Source organism: Eupeodes corollae, chromosome 1, assembly GCF_945859685.1.
Source record: "Eupeodes corollae chromosome 1, idEupCoro1.1, whole genome shotgun sequence".
Taxonomy (NCBI): Eukaryota; Metazoa; Arthropoda; class Insecta; order Diptera; family Syrphidae; genus Eupeodes; species Eupeodes corollae.
Window position 1 is genome coordinate 250,602,094 of NC_079147.1, and position 22,594 is coordinate 250,624,687.

The 22,594-nt window shown below is 31.0% G+C and overlaps 1 protein-coding gene across 1 annotated transcript in view; it reads left to right on the plus strand.

Annotated features, from left to right (window-relative positions):
* The window catches only part of LOC129941290 (leucine-rich repeats and immunoglobulin-like domains protein 1), a 273,125-nt gene extending 261,407 nt beyond the window's left edge, over positions 1-11,718 (plus strand). The window contains exon 5 of the mRNA XM_056049881.1: positions 5,990-11,718. Within this exon, the coding sequence (XP_055905856.1) occupies positions 5,990-6,815 (826 nt within the window). The 3' untranslated portion in view covers positions 6,816-11,718. The remainder of the gene's footprint in view (positions 1-5,989) is intronic.
* The last annotated feature ends 10,876 nt before the right edge of the window (positions 11,719-22,594 follow it).

Below are 22,594 nucleotides of genomic sequence, written 5' to 3' on the forward strand. Positions count from 1 at the left end.
TTTAGTGAAGGCGTTTTTGGAATCTAAAAACTTATGAAATATCGCTCTATGATGGCCACATTAAATTATTGTGATGCTGTATCTGAATTTCAGTGGATTCATTTTCATATGTCTAATTAATGGGGTCTCATGTTTTGTGTCAGATGGACTCTTAATTACTTGGCTACGTGATGTGATGATATTTCGCAAACACTCATCAGACTTGCCCAATTGATGAGTCCTTTCTGCGAAATGCTCCTGCCACTGATGAGAACCCGAGTCGCATTAAGTTTTCAACAATTCACCACACACCGATTGAGAAGCTCGAGAGAGGGGTAAGGGGAGGTGTGATCGGGTAAATGAAACTGTATTTGTGGGTCAAAAGCACACATGATGGGGGATGTGTGATGTTTTGGAAACAATTCAAAACTTATTTGCTTTCCACTTTGGGGCGAAATTTTCCCAAAAATAAATTGAATCATTCCGACGAGATGCCGTTCTTGAATAATTATACGCAAGCCAACACCTCATCCCAGCTCAACCTACCCCAGTTGCTGTTAGACAATTCCATATAAATGTACCAACCCGGTGGATATGAGAAGGCTGGCCATGCTAATTGCTCTAACCGAGAAAAGGACTATTTCTCGAGAACAAAAAGTATGAATTTAGATATAGATATAGGTATTCTTTCCATGATGATGGTACATTGTCCTCTTTCTGGATAAAAGCATAAATTTATTTTACGACTGTCATTATATCCTTTTTGTTCGCATCTCTCTTATGCAAAGCTAAAAAGGGAGTTTCCGGTTGTCTCAATCTCGCAATCCTTTCGAAAAAGGGATATTTTATAATAATATAAGTTGCTAATGTAAAAATGTAGGTAAGAATGTAAATATATGTACAGTGTCTGTAAAAAGGCAGCGAGAGAGAGGATATAAGGGTTTCCTAATGCGCGAGTTAGATTTTGTATAATTATTTTAAAGGAGGCTTTTGATTTTCCACATGTGTTTTCTGTCTTTTCTCTGTATGCTTAATGGGAATTGTATCTATGTACGATAGTATGTATGTATGTACGAGAAGGTTTGTAATGTGTTTATATATATGTACTTTAGAACTCATTTTGGTACTTAAAGATCGCTATGGAGTGAGAAAAAATCCAGGAAGTCATATGGTTTTTGGGATTTAGGTAAAGGAGTTTCCTTCATTATAATTTAAGTGAAAAACTATTTAAAAACTTGCTTATAATTGGAATTGTAATAGTGGTATTTTATATTTTTATAAATGTTACCAATTTATGCGGATTAAGAGGATATATTAAGGTGGATATACACACACAAAAAGAGATTGTTTAAAGTTTTAATATTATCTATTTAATTCTAATTTCAAGCTAACTAGTTGACCTGAAACACTTTTTCGTTCGGTAAATTTATATTAGACTAATCTGATCTATGAAATAGATAGAATAAAGGCTTAAATCAGAAAAAAGGTTTAAATGGTATATTTTGTAGACCGAAGATTCATTTGAAGAACTTTAAAATGTGAAACCAAATATAGAGGTCTATATTTTCGGAACTTTTTAACTTTAATTGTAATTTCAATTTAATTTTTCAAGACATGTTGATCAGAAGTTTATCTTTTCTTGATAGCATTTTTATAGGCTCTTACTTTTCGAGGTCTTGAGTCCAATCCCTACCTGTGGCATTTAAACTTTTGCTTACGGTTACTGCTTCTTGAAATAGGGGCGAATGCAGAAAATAATATGGGGGGGGGGGGGGAGTTTAATAGAATATATATTATATTATTTTTTTTTATTTTAAATGTCAAGTGTTTTTTTTTCTTTTTTGGCACTATTTTATATAGGTACTTAGAAACATGTATGAAAAAAAATTACATGTATGCACGTATGACTTTCTTTCACGAGTGACAAAACAGTTTGACTTTGACTTCAAAGCTAAAACTTATTTTGTATATGTATTATGCATGTATTAGTTTGAATGCTTAATTTGCTTGTTGCGGTTGTCGATCCCATTATTTTTAGGCTGAACTCACACATGAAAAAATGCAAGTTACAGAAACAAAGAGATGAGGTGAGATTTTTCTATTTTAACAGTTCTCCTTTGTTTGTTTTAGGATATTCAATTTTATCGTAAATTTCTAGATTGTATTTTGAAATTATCAAACACTTTATTCTTAAACTCACGAGGAAACATACTAGAAATAATGATTTTGAATGCGTTCCGAACCTTTAGACCGAAGACATAGGGTCATATTTATAGTTCCTTGATAAGTTCTGATTTTATCTTTGCTAAATTAAACTTCAGGTTATTTTATTCACAGACAATTTAAGCCCATTTTAAAACGATAATCTGGAATCTAAAAGTAAACACGACGGAACCTATATTCAAGCTGTTCCTAAATCTATTAAATGTCAAAAAATAAAAACTGATTGAGTAAATTAAGTTCCGACGAGACATTTTATTTAAAAATTTAAAATCAAAAATTAAAATGTCAAAAGCCTTAAGCATATATCAATATTTTTCTGGATGTTGGAATGATACCAACTAACAAAAAACGGAAGCTCTACTTAACCCTTTAAAATAGATAAAGACGATTGTATGAAAGGTTTCGATTCGAGAAAAAAACTGTCAAGTTTATGATTGACATTCTAAATATTATAGATCGAAATTTAATGAAATGTTTGCTAATACCTGCGGGCTTCCAAGTCTTAAAACCACCAGCCCGACTTCATAAAATGTCTTAACTAACAGCGAACAAAAAAGTTTAAACGGTTAAAAACAAATTTTTGTGAACGAGATTTTTGTTCGAAAACCAATTTTTACCAATTTCAGTAGCATTTCTTAAATGTTTTTATTTCTTATATAAAAAAAGGATGAATGAAACTTAATACCTTCTACTGTTCATTAGATATCGAGAACCGAACATCAATTTTTTACAAATTTGCTTACTGCTTTTTGTAGATTTTAATTTTTTATGAAACAACTGACTGGTTTTAAAAAAAATAATTACTGAATGTTGACATCAATATTTTTTTAAGATGAAACTAATTTGATTCTTTTAATTTTTGAAAAGATATTTGAGTCGAAAATCAATTTTTACAAACTTTTAGTAATGCTTTTTTATGTTTTTACTTTTTGTAAAAAAAATGTCTGTTCGATTTTTCTCAAAATTGTATCGAATGTTGAAAGCAATATTTTTTATAAAACAATATTAATTTAAAGCCTATATCTGAAATTTTGAAAAAGATATTTGAATCGAAAATTTTGATTTTTTGTAAAAAAAAACTGTCAATTCGATTTTTCTCAAAATTTTACTGAATGTTGACAACAATATTAAAAAAAAAAATTAAATTAGTTTAAGGCCATTGTCTTAAAGTTTTGAAAAGTTATTGGAGTCAAAAATCAATTTTTACCAACTTTTTTTTATTATTTTGTAGGTTTTAATTAAAAAAAAAACTATCAATTCAATTTTTATATAATATAATAGATATTTAAGTCAAAAGTAAATTTTTACCAACTTTAAACAATGATTTTTTATGGTTTTATTTTTTATAAAAAAAAATTGTCAACTCGATTTTTTTCAAAATTTTCGACGATTTTAAAAAAGTTTTTCTTTTTTACAAGAATTTGTTTTGGAAATACCTACAACTCTTTTTTTAGTTAAATTTTCGAGGTAACAAATTTTTTTTCAGTTTTTTGATTTACAAAAAGCAGTAAATTGGATTTATTTTTTCTAAAATTATAATTTTTTGGCATCATGACACAATATAAAATTTAATTCAAGTCTCTAGAGTTTTTCGTTCGTGAGATATATAGGGTTACCAAAATGTTCACCTTTTTTTTAAACTGCTATGGTAAAAAAAAAACACCCACTCAATTTTCTTCAGAGCCCTTTCTGCATCTATCTGCCTTATTATCTGTATAATAATTTTTATTTGAAGTCGATATCTCTTCTGGTTCTTGAGCTATGGTCGACGAAAAAAGAGTTGCGAAAGTACGGACACACGCTCACTCAGACATTTCTCTAAAAATACTTATTTCGACTCTAGGGACCTTGCCTAGAAATGTCAAAATTTTCATTTTGAATTAATCGGACCAATTAAAATAACTTCCTATGTGAAGTTAATAAAAACCTAAAAAAAATAATGAATACTACAACTTCGTAAAAATTTACTTTCACCTCAAATACAAATTTAAAAATATTGGCTTTAAAACTAATTTTATCTCACAGAAAATATTGTTTTCGACATTCAGTAAATTTTGTATAAAAGTCCAACAGTCGGGTTTTCCATAAAAAATTTAAATTTGCAAAAAATAGTACCTACGCAAGTGCTACTAAAAATGGTAAAAATTGGTGTGATAATTTCAGACCGTTATGTTAGTGCAATAGTGGCACAATCCAATTTCATCGAAATTCAGTTTATTACAAAACTTGAATCTATATTTAATTACCAACATACATATCTACATTGAAATGTGTTGGAACTTTTAGATTTAAGCCATAGTTACAGAAATTTTTAACTCGGGGCCAACACAAAATAAGACAATAAGAACGTAAGTCCTATAGTGAAATTGCACCCCCTATAAATCATATTCTTTTTTATCTCAAAAGCCTTCTTGGATGTTTATGTTAAACAATGCAAAATAATCTTCGCAGCTAAAGTCATCATAAAAGATTCATCATATCAAATTATTTCTAAAAATGTTCTTCACTCAAATCTGACAATTTTACATAAAAAGAAAGAAATTAACTTTTAATGCGACAAGAATGTTTCTTTCTCATCAAAAATCTTCGGACAAAAATCCACAGCACCAAAAGAACACATTTCAAGAATTCATATAATAATCCACACAATTCGACAGAGCATAACATTGTAGCAGATAAATTGTGTGCCCCGCACATACCTGCCATCATTTCTATACACTATACACTTTCTACATAACATGCCACAGAAAAACATTGTTTCAATTTAAAGGATAAATAAAATCCCCTTGGATACATCAACTGAGTTTTGAAAATAATACCCGTATATATAACTTTCTAAAGCAAAACTTCCCAACATCCATACCCGTCCCGTGTATCTATTCTATCTACCCTTTCAATTAATTAATTCAAATACGTGACAAGGTTATGCAAATATGAATGCAATATAAGGCAGGTACACAAATATTCCAGTGCTTCTGAATATGTTCTATGTATATGTGGATATTTTTAAGCTTTCTCTCTCTCTTGTATCCTTATTTCGGTTAAAAGTCGCCTCTTCATCACAGCAAAATACGGGGACCACCAAGGTTTTCAAATAAATGCTGAGGTATGATGGCGAAGCGGAGGGTTTATGTGAAGGTAAAGATATGATAACCCACGTGAGAGTTTCTTAATTCACCTTTTACGTTTGTGCTATATCTACATCTGTCTATCTCTTTTTTTCACATTCGTATAAAGAGTTTTCGACAGTCGTCAAGGATTTAAATTTCTATATATGCAAGCTTCCCTTCAATCACTATGGCTACATAAAGTTCACTTAAAGGATTGTACAAGGATTTCGGGTGTAATATCAAAAAGAAGTTCTTGTTCACTTGTGTCTATATATAAAGTTATGTGTACATGAGCTTCCATGCTCTAGCATCATCAGGACATCCTTTATAGTTTTTAGTCAGAATCAGGAATTGCGTTCTTAAACCACTGACTATAAGGCAAAGAGATAGTTAGCTATGCATGATGTGCACAACAATCTAACGAAGTGGTTTTTCCTGAAACAGACAAAAAAGAAATCAAAAAATACACAAGACGGATTAAAAAAGATGTGTAAAGAAGTGAAAAGTCATACAGGAGTTAAAGAAGAAGATAGTATATTCAACTCTTGGTACTTTAGCCATTTTAGTTGTTAAGCTCTTAAAGGTGCATTGTTTTCATTTATAGTAGAATTTCCTGCTAACAATAAATATTAATGTCGGATTTTAATTAAATGTTTATTTTATTTCTTTATTTTTAGAGCTTTTGTAGACAACACTCATTTGCAGTCTTTCGATCTTAACTACAATCCAGTGTTTTCCGATCTGCCGATGCGTCTTTTCCAAGGCAACCCCAACATTTTGGAGATCTCGATGCAAGGCAACAACTTGCAGACTCTAGATGCAGCACAATTCCCAGTTGACAGGATACAAAGGCTCTACTTGGGCGACAACCCTTTACAATGCAATTGCTCACTCCTTTGGCTCTGGAGACTTGTCACGGGCAACTTTGATGAGCCAACTTCTCAGAAACCAGCCAGCAACAGTACTCATCCATCATCATCATCATCCTCATCATCATCATCAAGCTATCTGAAACTCGACAATGACCGTATAAGCTGTGACACCTGGCAGGACAACATTCGAACGCGCCGCCTATTGCACTCAATGTCCGAAAGTGAAATCACATGTCCGGCGCACATTGTCACAATAGTTTGTGCAATTCTGACGTGCTTGGTGGTCGTGATGACCGGAGCGAGTGTGGTCTTTTATCTGCGATTCGTCAAACGCCGACGGAAACTACTCCAAGATCGTCGGGCCGTCAAGGCAGTGGTAAATGTCCACGATAGAATAATGCAACAACACCCCTCGCATCATCACTTCCAATCGCATCCACAGGTGGACAAACTCGAGCTCGAACGATATTTGGCCGCACAAGCAATAGCCAATGAATATCGTGCCTTAAAGCCCTGGGAATTGCCCGTCAAAGAGGCCCTCGACGAACCCGAGCACTTGTATGAGAAATTCGATCATTACGAATATCCCGATACACACACGATGACAAAACCCCATGTTGTCTATGTATGACTCTTAAAGGATAAGAAAACTCGTTATTGCTTTAATCAAAATTATAAACACTTAGGATAAATACAGTTCAAATAAAAAATTAAATATTTTAAAAAATCAAGCAAAAACCACAAAATGAAATAAAATTTAAAACAATAAACAAAAAAATGAAGTGTGAAGGATTTAACTATATATACAAAAACAAAAAATAAAAAATGAACAAAACATACAAAATTATAGTTATTATAAATCATATGTAACACCAATTAAAAATTTATAAATAATTTTAAATTAAAAGTAAAAAAAGAATTAAGAAAAAACGTGGTTTTGTGTATAAATGTGACGAGAATGAAAAGATAAGCTCGAGTGAATGTGGACTATATTGTTAATTTTTGTACTGCTTAAAAACATAAACAAAATTATATAAAAAAAACAACTACAACAACTACAGGTGTTAACTAACTGTAGATTAAAATTTATTTTAATTAATACAACAAAAAAACTTATATATAAATGTAAACATAATTATTATATATATAATAAACTAGCAATACATAAATACATATATATGAATATTTTTTTGCCAATAATGTAATTTAAAATACAATTTAAAAATTAAAATAATTAACGAACAGCAACAAAATTAAACACTGTAGAATTAACAAAGTAAATTGAAACAAGGGATGCGAATACAATATTCGTTAGATTTAAATTTAAATATGAAACTTTAAAAATAATTGAAAAAAATATAAAATTTAAATTTTATTTCAAAATTATGCAGTTTGAACTTTATTCATAATTACATTGAATTTTAATTTTTGAAATAATTTATTAACAAAAAATTAGTAAAAAAGTTTTGATTAATGATTTCAAAAAATTCCGAATTGTTAAGTTTCAAAATTCTAATTTACTTAAATATTTAATTTTTTGATAATTTTGAGATATTAACTGAGCAAACCGTACACCTTAAGATCTTGGACAAATTGATTGAATTTCATTTAGTCTATAACAAGGTAAGGAAAGACTTATTAAGTGAATAGTTTCAAACACCAAAAGTAGTCGCTTTTCAAATTAAGATTGAAATATCAACAATTTGAACAGAAACTTGCTTTTAGATAATTTTTTCTTTGTGTTTTCATAAAAATAAACAATTCCTGCTACAAATTATTTTAAGCGAAGTAATTCGACATGGTTAAAACTTTGCAAGCCGAGTGCAATATAAGATTTTTCACAATTCAAAATATGGTTGAAATGTTCAGAAATATATCCAATCTAACATTTTTCAAAATTATTTTTTTTTAAATACAAGGAATGTAAAATGGATTTCAGCTGCAGTATTTGTGATATTTTTAGGGAAGAGGGGGGTAGGGCGGAGTACTTAACGTTTGAATTTCAATAAAACTAACATTTTAGTGTCCTAATTTTGTTTTTATTTCAGTAATCATCCTTGGTTATCAGTCTTACATAACTAATTAAAATTAGAAATTATGTAAAATGGAAAATTGACAAAAAGTAGACAAGGTCAGATCTCTTCATCATGCCTCCTCCTTCGGGTAAAACGGGGTACCCTGAGAAGAAAGATGGGGTTGTAAATAATCCAATTTATTTTTGCTGACAAAATTCGCAAGTAAACGTTGCATCTTCATCTTCATCATCAATACCAGCACAGGCAGCCTAGCCTTCATTGGACTACAAATCACAACCATTATGGATGAAACACATACACGCTTCAGCTTCGGCTTCGTCTGCGTTACGTTAGGCCTGCTTCGATGTTGCTTTGAATGACATTTCTATTATTTCATCCCTCCAAAGAGCAAATATTTTGTTTGTTGGCATTTTTTTTACAGCTGATGAGCTGTCAGACAAAGCAAATGTTCAGATAATTGAACTAGAGCTTCCGTTTGGAGTCAAATTACGTTACATTACGTTCTTTTCCTTACGATTGTCAAACGAAACGTGAGGTCGAAGCTTCATTGTGATAGCATGCATTGAATTTCTATGGCTGAACTCATAAACGTCAGGCGAAGCCGAATCTAAAGCGTGTTTGTGTTTCAGCCATTACATTTTTCTCGTTTTTTAACAACACGAGAAGTTTTGCGTGTTGCTGGAAAGTTACTTGCTGAGGAGTGGTTACGGTACATGTTGATTTTTGTGGATTACTTAGTGTCTTGTTCATTTGAGGGTCATCAAACCAACTAGAACAACCAGGCTTAGGAGATGATATTGTTGTAGTGAAGGTTACAAGAGGAGTGACTTCATGACAGTTTGGTTCTCTTTGAATATTTGGCTGTGGTCTGTGGCAGTTGTAGCTAAAATCTGGGAACTAAACATAGTTGCAATTAGTCTTTTAATGATATAGCAACTATTTTAGTTCGGGTAAGATAGGGTACCCCATACCCAGTCAAATAAATAAGTACGCATACAAATAAATAAGTGCATACCTGCATGAGCAGTCTTTGACACACGTGAATAACTTTGTTTGTACTTCCCAATGCTGTTCTTTATAGAACAATCACCCCTACTTCTTCTCCCCTACTGAATATTTTTTTTTTTATAGAAAATGGCTTTTTTCTTCTAATTGAATGAAATGCAAGAATCTCACAAAAAAAAGGTTTTGAGTTGATGTTTAATACTTTAACACTTAGGTCCAATCTGCCAAAGCTAAAATTTATTAATAAAATAATGAATTTGTATCCTAATTCGAAACAATTGTATAGAAATTCAAGTTGTCCAAATATTTGAGAGATTCAATTTTTAACAAAAAAATGTATCTTAGAATTGTTTTAGAGAAAAGATAAATATTTTTTTCTAATTTTTAAATGGTTCCGCAAAAGTAAGAGATGTCCGAATTGCGGAAACTAATTTTAAATATTTTCAATTGAATTAATTTTGTATTTAAATTAATCAACTCCAAAAACTGTCAAAATCTTTTTATCCATTAAAAAAACGTTAACGTCCTTTTCAAAAAAGTACGAACAAATAACGCCACCACGCCGGCCCAAAATCCACACCGAACGATTACTTTTTGACGGCAATTTTGCTTGTTAACACAGCCATTCGTCCAAAAATGTGCCTCGTCACTAGATATGATTTTCCGGTGGAATTTTGGGTCCTCTTCTAAACGATTCGAAGACCAGTCAGCGAACAAACGCCGTTGTCTATGGTCATGATCTTTGAGCTCCAGGGTCAGTTAGATCTTCTAGGGGTGTAGGCCCAAGTCCCGACACAAAATTCGCTAAACTGAAACCGGTCTTCTCAAATTTGGCCATCAAACGTTAAAGAGTAGCAATGATGGGCCACCACGTCTACCGTGAAATGAGCGTAATGCGCGCACATTTGCGTTAACGAACACTCATTTTCAAAATAAGTTTGTATCATTTGAACGTGCTGTTCAATCGTGTCAGATGACAGATGTCACGAAAACAAAATGGCCGCCACAGGTGCTAGAATCTACCCGCGCCAAAAAAAACCTTATATAAGCTTCCTGCTCAGTTATGTATCAAAATATTCTTCAGATAAATGTTTGTGTATGCTTCATAAAGTTATTTTTTGCCTCAAACCCAAATTTCGTTCCCAACAATATTTTAATTTTAATTTAATTTTTAATTTGAGAAAAAAATGACAATATAAAAAAATCATCAACAAATGACAAGCAACTTGTAAATAAATTAAAATAAAAAAAAGAAAACAAAACAAATATCCTGTAAATAAATAGTTAGAAACTCTTGAATAAAATCTTAAAATAAAAAATATATTATATATAATACTTTTAAATTCAGATCCTAACAAAAACAAAAAAAGAATAAATAGGCTAATATTTTGTATTAAAAATAACGTATATAAAGAAAAAACCTTGTTTCGAATTTAATTTTTAACTCATGTAAATTTAAAAAAAAGTTTTATAAACATATATTATATATTTCCTAAAAAAAAAAAACAAATATTAAAAAATAAAAACAAAAAAAAACAATTTATAAAGACCACTTAAATAGAATTAATTTAATACTTTAAGTATATATTAAATAATATATGAACTTAATTAAAAAATACAATTTATAATTTAATTGGCTAACAACAAAATACATATTTTACCTATATTTTCTTTTAATTTTACAAAATTTAAAAACATATAAAGAAAAACAACTATTTTCACTCAAAAGAAAAAATTTAAAGAAAAATATTCTTGTAGATAAATAAAGTTTTAATATAAACAAAAAAACGAAAAATCATCAATGCCGATTGCTGGTGCCATATTAAAAATTTTAAATAAAAAGAGATAAATAAAAGAAAACAAACACTTCACCCTTTAAACACACAACTGAAACAAAAATAAACATATTTTTAATGAGGTAAATGCTTAAGCTACCATGAGTAATACCAGCAATATATTATTAATACATACAGTTATTTTTGTTGATCGATAAAATTACAATATAAAAATTTAACTCTAAGAAATATGTTTTTTTTCTTTGGTAATTTTTGATTTATTTTATGCTCCTCTCTTTATAAAATGAAAATTGATTAAAATCGCCTACGAAAACTGAATATTTTTTAAAAAATTAAAATCAAATAGCACAGAAGGACATCAGACCAACACACTCACACACACATACACAACACAAAAGTAACGGATCCCCATCATTTATAATAAATTTAACCAGGCAACAAAAACAACAAACAAAATATATAATAATAAAACAAGAGGAAAAAAAAAACAGAAAACAAACAGAATTATGAATAAAAATAATACCTTAAAGCATATTTGTATATTTAAAAAATATTAAAACTGAAAAAAAAAATAAATAAAAAAACATAAATTGTATAATAAAGTATAAAAATGTTATTTCTTATACAAAGACTGAACATGTGCAGAAAATAAAACAAACAAAAAAATATTAAAAAATACAAAAAATAAATATAATGACATTTGGTTTTTCATTTATACTTCCATACGACTTGATAGGTAAATTTTATTATACGATAACGGTTAATGGAGTAGCAATATGGAGATTGTAAGGTGAGTAAATTGACATTGTGAGGGAGGAGCGGTTGATGATGCGGTTATGGAAATGAGACACAGAAAAGAATCATTTTGTTTTTTATTTTTCTACTTTGTGAAACCAATGTGGTTGATTGCATTACGTCGAATTGAACATATGGAAAAATAGTGTTAAAAAATTTATAGGTTTTTATGTTGATTTTGAGCCTCTTTTTCCAATTTGTTGCATGGTTGCGATTCAATTGGTAATGTGTTTATTTTGATGAGTATTTATTTTGCGTATATTTATATAATTCAAAATGGACTATTCAATGTAGTCAATATCCTTTTTGGATAAATTAAGCATGAACTTTATGCGGTAAACAATGTAATTTTCACATTCACTTAGCTCACAGAGGGAGGGGTCAAATTCCTAGGTATTTGGTTTTCTGAAAAGAATTTCTTTGAGTAAAAAATGATTGGAGGAGAACTCTTGCTTCTCGGAAACACAATATATCAGGATAGGCATCATTATGTAGACAATTTGTTAACCGAACTTTTGTAGATAGATAGATAAATATGTTTATTCAATAATTTTAAGGTTCTTGTTACATACATCTTTTGGTTTAAGGAATTTATAATAAGGCATGACAAAAATGTCGTATTCAATTGTTCTTAAACTGAAGATCCGTTTAATTTTACGGAAGATCGGATTTTGTGAATCGTATTCCTAAAGATGGAGCACCAAGAGACTGAGATGCAATTCGAAAACAGAGAAGATGACGTTGTGGTGAAAGAAACCGAATCCAGGGTAAATAAAACTAAATCAAAAAACCAAATTTAATTGAGAAAGGAACATATTCCTGCGTACGTCAAGAAAAACTTCATATTTTCGGGATCGGCTGAGCTGCCAGAATTAGTAAAGGCCCTTAATACCCCATCGGAATGTTTTAAATTCCTGTTTACTAATGAGATAATGGGTCAAATAACTGACGAATCAAATAAAAAAGCATATCAGGATAATATAAACAATGTGGTCAGCATCATAAAAGATGAAATAGAGCAATTCATCGGAATGGTACGTCCTGTTGCCGACTTCAAGGCATTACTGGAATAAAACTCTAGGACAATACAATGACGTGCAATAGATTTGAAAAAAATTAAATCTTCAGCCGTTTCAACGCCAATGATAATTACATTCCGCTTGGTCAAGAAGACAAGACAAATTTTTCAAGATAAGCAGCAACATTAATTTCACGATTTCAAACTTGAAATAGCCTAGCATTTATGCAAAGCTGCAAAAAAAAAACACTAAAATTCCGTGGACGACTCCGAAGTGTATCTCGACTTAGATCTCCTGCAACTACAACTTGTTTTGCCACCGATCCTAAAATCGGGCCGGATCACCTACACGAACAACACCAAAGAGAAAGCGTTCTGAAAGGAATCAAGACTATCCTCTACTTTCAATTTGTTTCGGCAAAGTGGGTCATTTCTCACAAACAAACAAACCAAAAAATAAATAAATTTGCCAAAACGATTGATCTTACCGCTCTTTTACTTATTGATCGGAATGTAAAGCTCATGTATGTATGTTATGAAAACAGAAAACAGGAGTTCAAATTGACGATGATTAGCTTTATTTGACTCAATACATTTTTATTATTTGTATTCGTATCGGTAATATTCCATCATTGCCTTGCAACAACTCCTCTAAGTATAGGATTATGTACTACTTTATGGTACCACAATCTTTCGTTGTAACATATGAGCCCATAGTACGTTTGACGAGACAGCATTGCCTTCAGCCCCATACTGTACCGGATGTCGCAATGCTACTATTTTTTCCCGCGATAATTTATGGCGTAATAATCGATACCCTTTTTGGAAAGTTCTAACTCCAATGCAAGCATATGGGACATAACATTAATGTATAGAATAGGAGCGTAGTACATGCCGCCAGTCAGTATGGGCCTGACTCCAATACTGGCACTGGCGTATCGGCTATAACTATTGTGACGTAACTATTCTCAGTATGGCCAACTATGCTAACAACTTTTTATCTAATAGAAATCTTCTAAGCCATACAGTATTGCGTTCACACCTATACTGAGGTTGTAATATTCGCAATGCAAATGAAATCCCTTAATTGTTACTTGTGTTCGTATAAACATTTCCTTTTTCTTGACGAATGTTGGTTCTTAAGTGCAAAAGAGTTGAAGGTCTATCTGCATAAACAAGGTCTTTGCGTAGCCTTACAAAAAAAAGTCAATCGGTGTCATACCTTGGTGGCCAGTTGATATCGTCATGACGACAAATTACCCGGCCAGGAAATTTTATTCTGCAATAAAGCCATATTCACTCTAGTTGTGCGGCATGTGGCACCGTCTTTTTGAAACCACATATTCTCCAAGTCAAATTCGACATAGACAAAAACATAACGCTCCGCATTGACGGTGGAAGTCGTTTCCTAGTCGTTTTCGAAGAAGTTAAGTTCAATCCCACTTCCCGACCAAAAGGTGCAACAAACACTGAATTTTTAACGTTTCACAGGAAGTTATTGTAATAGGTCCGCATTGTCAAATTGAAAAATTTGACATTTCTCGACATTTAAAGGTCCCTAGAGTCGAAATAAAAGACTTTTAGAAAGACGTCTGTTCGTGCCTGTGTACGTACGTTCGTACGTCTGTACGTCCGTACGTTGGCGAATTTTTTTTTTGGGCGTCCATAGCTCAAGAACAGAGAAGGATATTGACTTCAAATAAATTTTGTTATACAAAGGAAGAAAGATGCAGAAAGGGCTCTCGCGTCTAAGCCTAAATATCTCACGAACCAATGAAGCTCAAGCTTGAGACTTAAATTAAATTGTATATTATATATAGTAACGTGATACCAAAGAAGTGTATTTCCTGAAAAAAATAATCCAACTAACGGTTTTTTATAAATCAAAAAAAAAAACTGAAAAAAAATTGTTACCGCAAAAATATTACGTATTCAAAATGATTTCACTTCCGAAACAATTTTTTACAACGAAAAATAACGTTTTTAAAATCATCGTAAATATAAAAACCTAAAAAAACAGTACTCAAAGTTGGCAAAAACCTAAAAAAACAGTACTCAAAGTTGGCAAAAATTTGAGATTATGGCTTCCAACGAATTTTATCTTATAGGAAATATTGTTTTCAACATTCCGAAAAATTTTGAGAAAAATCGAATTTACAGTTTAAAAACTTTAAATAAAAACTTAAAAGAAAATTTAACAAAACTTGGCAAAAATTTACTTTCGACTCTAAAAGCTTTTCAAAAATTTGGTAAAAATTGATGTTCGGTTCTTTATATTCTCAAATTAATTTTATTTATCCAATTCGTAAAAATTTAAGAAATGCTACTTAAATTATTAAAAAATTGTTTTTGACTACAAATCTATTTAACAAAACTAAATTTTGAAACAAAACTATATATGAAAAATATTGTTGGTAATTTTAAAATTTTTAAGAATAATGCTACTAACAACTTTTTTAACCCAACACGAAAACCTACTAACCTTTAAGCAAGACAAATCGACAGACGGGATGGGAAGTTATCAGTGTTAGTCGCATCCTAGCTTCTTTTTGTGGATGTAATAGCCTCTTTTCAATTAATTGAGGATTCTCAGAACCCAAATGCGACGATTTTGTGTATAAGCATCACCACCGAGTGAAAAATGTGTTTCGTCGCTTAGCTGAAGAATATTTTGTTTGAAAAATCGCCGTCCACCGCCTGTTTTTCAAGCACCTCTTCGACGTATCCACGACGCACGTTATGAATGGTCAGCTGGCTTCAGTTGTTCTGTGAGCTGGACTACATATGGGTGTAGGTGTAGAATGAAATGCAAAATACTCCATAATGTGCCGTAAGACAGTCCTAATTCCTGAGAACGACTAGAAATCGGCAAATTCGAGTCTTCGGAAACACTTTCAATTACAGAGCGATATGTTCAGGCTAACAAGCGATGATGCAAAGGCCTTACAATATCCGTAACCAATCCAGTGTCTTCAGATTTCTTCACAATTTGTCCAATTGCTTGCGCAGTTGTGTAAAAGATAATTTGCACGATATGTGGCTGTGGCAGAAACACCTTTTTTGTTGTAGGTTTTAACAATTTGTATGCGATATTTTGTGCGTAGTACCCGTGGCATGATGGTTAGTGCGTTGGACTGTCATGCAAGGGGTCTTGGGTTCAATCCTTGCCTGTGCCACCTTCATTTAAAAAAAAAAAAAAAAATAATTTCCTTCAAGAGTAATTCTTGTCATGAAAAAGTGCTTTCTCAAACTAGCCGTTCGGATTCGGCCTAAAATTGTAGGTCCCTTCCATTCCTGACAACAGTACTCGCACACAGGAATGGTCGAGAGTTGTAAGTCACTAGGCCCTGGTTCACAACGGACTGTTGCGCCACCCCATTTGATTTTTTTTTGATGCGATATTTTGTAGTTAAGCGATCCATTTTCGTAAATGTCAGACTTTCACTAAAACAAAAAATTGGTTCAATAACTTTGTTTGACATATTTCGAATTCGAGCCCTATTCTTTTTAAACCGCAAAATGGATAAACCGTTATTTTAATCTATCTCCATGCAGTGATTTGATATTATTTGATGCAACAGTTGCAAGACTATTGCAAGATTCTCTCGCCTTTATGACATCTTTTTCAAGTGATTTTGTGCCATAAATGTTTTTTTGACGTTTAAGGAAGGAGAAACCAAAGTATTCAATTTTGGTGATTGTTTTGGGTATTGCAATTTGTATTTATTTTTATTTCATTTTAAAGAAATTAAATTAAATAAAGCGATGAACGAATTACTTTGTTTTAGAGAAAGAAATTAATTCGAAAGTTTAAGTATTATTCAGATGATGAACAAATACAAATTATGACAACAGATTAATTTGTATTATTTCAATCTTTCTTAGTTAGGAGAAAAGACGATAAAATTCTTCAAATTATTATTTTCTCATCAAGAAAACTTTTTTAATGTTTCTTTTCTTAACAGCTTTTAATTTAAATATTAATTTACCATGTAAAATTGTTTTAAATTGATCAAAAAGAGACCTACCGTTAAATTGCTTCCATTATTTTGTTGTTTTAAAGCTGAAGCAGGCAAAGGCCTGTAAGTAACAATATTTCCCTGGCTATCAAATTCAACTCTAAATCTTTCATTCAAAAATATTAACGTGAATGGAAGAATTCTATCAAATATTATATAAAAGAATACCCTATCTGTGAAACCTTAGCGTGTTTCTTTTCTAAAATATTTTGGTTCATTTTTGTTTGCCTTTAAAGCTTAACTGGCCTTAAAGTTAATTCAAATACAATCGCTAAAATCGGATTTTTCTTTAAATTCTCAGAAACCTGCATAGCCACACCATGTAACTATGTTAGGTATAGTGTCAAGCTCGTGCAATCTTGATCTTGTAAAACCCTAGGCCCCTCTGTCAGGAAACTAATGTTTTGTGATAAAAGAAAGGGTATAAAGATATTGTAATCCCTGTGCATGTAAAACTGTAGACACGACTGATATTGTAATCCCATTTATCTATTTTATCAAATCTCTTCGGAATAGTTTTTGAAGGAAAAACATATTCTTGTAGATACCCCCAAAAGGAAGTTGTTCAATATTATGTTTTGTATAGGTATAGTAAAATAAAGGGTTAAACAGGGGATAAGTTTTCCTTGATATCGCTGTGGTAATGTGTGTGTTGTGTTCAAAACCTAAAGAACAGGATTTTGTTTTTTTTTTGTCTCGATTGTAATGTTTCTGTTGAGCCCCTTTGTAAAAGAAGATGTAGGATTTATGGATATAAAATGTCAAAGGAATAAGAATACCTGAGCTTTAAATATTCTTTGATTGTAACATTTTTAATAGCTTTACTCGGAATAATAGGTATGATTATTCTCATATCTGTGTCTGTAATTGTATCTGAATAAAATATATTTATATCAAAATGATATTTTCAAGCAAGATCTACATAATGCTTACGGTGGAGGTCGGAATTTCTGAACAATCAGATTTTAAACACAAGAACGATGGTAAGTTTAGAGACGAAGGGGTTTTACTATACAAATTTCTTAAATTGGACAATGTAACTACATATCTACTTGACATGGGTTGAGTTAAATAAATAGTTTGTATGCCGAATCCAATCGGTTAATCTGAGAAACCACTTTTTCGTGACAACAATTATTTTTGGAGAATTTGCCCATTCCTCACAAGAAATAGTACAAGTGAAAAAAAGTTAGGTGGCACAGGCAGGGACTAATCCCAAGATATTTGGAATGACAGTCCTTAGCACTAACCATCACACCGCAAGTAAAGGGTTTATCTTATCATTAAAAAAAGAAGGGGTTTACGAATATTTCTTCTAGAATTATATTTAAAAATAGAGTGAGGTCTACAGGGTTCAATTAATCAAACACCAATTTGGTTGATTTTTAACTACAGAAAGTCAACAAACTCGTCAAGGTTGTTGTAAATGGTTTGGAAATTAAAATTGTTCCTAATATTATTTCAAAATAATAACAAAATTATCTTAAACACCCTTAATGTGAAGATCGACTACCAATTAAAAATTGAAATTTTTCAATAAATTTTACTAAATGGTATTGTGAGTGTCAACTGTCAATGAATTATTTATACATTGTGGATTTGTATCAATAACCTATTGTGAATGGAAAAAATTGGTATTAAGAAAAAAAATTCATCGACTTTCCTGACAACTGGCAATTTTTTTTTCAATCGTAAATTTGTGTTTGATGAGTTCGTGTTTGCTGAAAAAATAACAAAAAAATGTGAGTTTTGAACTATAAAAATTTATAAAATCGTAAATTTTGTATTTTTAAGGTCTCAAAAAGTTATTAGTAACAAAAAACAGATATGCAGATTAGTCCAGTTGATGGAACAAAATATTGAAATCGCTAAGGGATTCTCTACAAAAGCTGGCTTCTCAGAGAAGTGGCAAAGAGTATGGGCCGACCTAAAATGCAAAACAAAGAAAAAAAAAAACTGAAAACAAAATCGAAATATCAGCCACTGGTGGTGGCCCAAATAGACTTCACCACTTCAGCGATATGGGAGAAGCTGTTGTAAGTTTATTGGGTCTAAATACATGTGTTAATCCACCCGAACGAGAATTTGGTTTTTAAACTATTAACACCTCAAATGAAAATGATTTATTGACTGAAGAAGCCGCATATGAACGATCAACCCATCAGATTGACCAGGATCCAGTTAAAATTGTTGCACAACAGCAGAAAAAAACCTCTTCAAAGAAAAAAAATGAAAACGATAGAATATTCTTATTAAAAACCCAGAGTGCAGAACCAATTGAACTATCACGAAAGTATGCTGAATATTCTGGGTGATATTAAAAAAGTATGAAGAAAATTGAATATTATTCAAAAAAGAAACTTCAAATCGCCAATGAGCAGTCAAAAAAGGAAAAAATTGAAACTCTACAAGGAAAATAAAGAAAACTAAGAGAGGGACAGAAAAGCTAAACTAAAGTTGAAAATAGAAATGCTGGAGCTGAAAAAACCAAAGCTTCTAATGAATAGATTTTAATTGTTATCTTATATGAAATTAATTTTTTGCCTTATTTTTTGTTTAATTGTTATTTTAGGTTAGTCACATAATACATATGTATATGTATGTTACTTTTTGTTTGATACAAATAAAATCATACATACATACATACATATTTTGTTTACATGAAATTTAAAATGTTGTCTCCTATTCGGTTGCCTTCGTTGAAATTGTCGTTCAATGATTCATCTTAATCCCCTACATACTCAATGTTTACCTTTTGTGGAACTTCAGTGCGATATTGAATACATATGTTATGCAGGGCTGCACAAAATTTGTGATTTGTGTTGCTTTTTTCGGTTTGTAATGAAGCTCCCTTGCCCGTAGCAGGCATCTGAATCTTCCTTTCAAGACCCCTGTAGTTCTTTCAATTATATTTCTTCCCTGAACATGCTTTTTATTGAATCTTGCTTGCACTGAACCTTCTTCAGTATTTCTATATGGAGTCAGAAGATACGGTGCTTAAAAAATTCATATCATAAAAAGTAAATCAACAAATGCACGGAGGTAAATACACCTATACATAAATGTCGAATGTGAATGCACGCACACCTACATTTATGTTACCTAGTAAATTTACCGTCAGCAGAGAATTACATGGTAGTATGCATGATTTTTTGTTTTTTTCCGTGCCTTAGATTCAAGATTTTTTTTCACATTCGACTTTGTAATTCTCAGACGACAATATAAATACATACCAAAAAGCCGAAAGTCGTTGCGTCCATTTCGGTAATTTGTTGCGATTTTTGCTTTCAGTGCGGACATATTCCATATGTTCGAATCGTGGGATGCTCCTGGATGTTTAACAACAACATATTTAATACACATTAAATGATCACACACCTTTAAAATGCAATTTAAGTTTTTCTTTAATTAAAAAATGTATCTACATATTTCAAAATACTTACGATCAAAGCATTAAAGCTATGGAATTCCTTTTTGGTTGTATACAAGTGTCGAATATTTTTGTCTGGGCCTATGATCTTAATGTGTCCAAGCATCCTACCACGTTAGGAATGCCACTTTTCTCAAAATAATAAACTTTTGCCCTCCTTTCTTTCTCCTCAGTGTAATGGAACTTTATCCATTTTGGGCACACATAGTTTTCAATTACACCAAGGAATTCCTTTAGGACAAGCGATGTAGTTGATTGGGAAATACAAAAATTAAAGTCGTTTCTTAAACTCAACTGGTAGTTGCCATGTGCAGTTCCCATTAGCACTGTTGCTAGTTTTAAAATATTCGGCACGGCTCGAATACTATTGCAGATCTTCAACTTGTATTATATTTCTTGGAAAATATCATGAAATGCATCCTTGAATAGCCGAAAGTTTTTTTTTTTTTTTAAATTGAAAACGGAGCAGAGCAGGTACAGATTAAGTTATTTGTGTCTAGAAATCAAAACCTTTTTACTCACATTTGGTTTCCAGTTCCAAAGGATTGGATGCATCTCTCAAACTCCTTCGCATTCTCGCCATTTCAATGAGTTCACAATCATTTCAATCCTCATCATCATCAAAAAATAACTCAGTCGAAGTCATTTTTTGTTTTGTTTTAAATTTTTTTTATTTGCTTTCATAACTTCTGTCAGTTGCCAGAATAATGAAATTATTTTTAAGGCATTCACAATAGCACAATATTTTGTCAATTGATTTTCACAGTACCAATTTTGGTTTGAATTGATATATGTAAGTCTATCAACCGTCAATCGTTTTTTTTAATTTTGAAAAAAAATGCCTGGGATGAAACCCACACTTCCCATCCCGTCTGTCGATTTTTTTGCTTAAAAGGTTTGTAGGATTTCATGTTTTGTTAAAAAAGTTGTCAGTTGAATTATTCTTAAAAATTAATAACACTATTTTTCATATGAAGAAATAGTTTGATTTCAAAATTTGTTAACGAGATTTTTAGTTGAAAACCAATTTTTACCAAATTTAGTAGTATTTTTGAATGTCGAAAAAAATATTTAATGTGAGATTAAACTAGTGTGAAGCCATTATTTTCAATTTTTGAAAAGATATTTGAGTCGAAAGTAATTTTTTACCAAGTTTTAGTATCGTTTTTTGTAAAAAAACTGTCAATTCGATTTTTCTTAAAAACAATATTTAAAAGATAAAATTAATTGAAAGCCATAATCTCAAATTTTTGAAATGTTTGAGTCGAACATTTTTCCTAATGTTGAAAACGTTATTCTTCGTTGTACAAAATTAATTTGGAGGTACAATTTTTTTTGTTCGTAAAATTTTTGAGGTGACAAATATTTCTTTTAGTTTTTTTGATTTTTAAAAAAATTGTTCATTGGAATTTTGTCAAAAAATATATTTTTTTGTTATCACGTTACAATACATAATATTACATTTAATTTAAGTGTCTAGCTTTATGGGTTCGTGAGATAACTAGGGTTTACCAAAATATTCAAAATTAAAAAAAAAAACCGCCCACTTAATTCTGCTGAGAGTCCTTTCTGCATCTTTCTTCATTATTATCTGTATAAGAAAATTTAATTGAAGTCCATATCTTTACTGGTTCTTTAACTATGGACGATGAAAAAAAGTCGTGAATGTGCGAACGTACGTACACACGCACGTACAGACAAGTTAATTAAAGCAATATGTCCCATAAGACGAAATACGTTTCGAGTCATATTTCGTAAAAGCAAACAATTGAAGATTATTGAATAAATATTCAGTTACACAAAAATAGTGCACAAGGTTTCCTTGTCCTTGTTTTTAGCGATAAGTGAGAAAAACTATTTTTCGTTGTAGTACAAAAATATTTGGTCCTGCTTATATGAATGATTATATTGGTGAAACTATACTTTTTTCAACATTGAACATTTTGAGAAAGTTAAGTTTTCTTAATTTGTTCTAAACTCTTGGTTTCTTTATCTTTTTAGCAGAACTTTTTTTTTCAAAATCTTACAATTTAAGTACTAAGAGAAAAAAATAAATGTTGTAAATTTGTTCGAAATTAAAAATTAACAATTTTGTACATACTTCACGCACATGATAATAATATTCTGACTTTTCACCCAACAAAAAAAGGAATTTAAAAGAGGCAGGTAGGCAGGTTACCCACACCAAATGCATACATAAATCAAACAGTCTAAAATACCAAAATCCACTTAATAAACAATTACCTTAAAAGTCCCGCCTACAATATAACAAGGATATATACGAGCTTCTATACATACTTACATTTTGAAT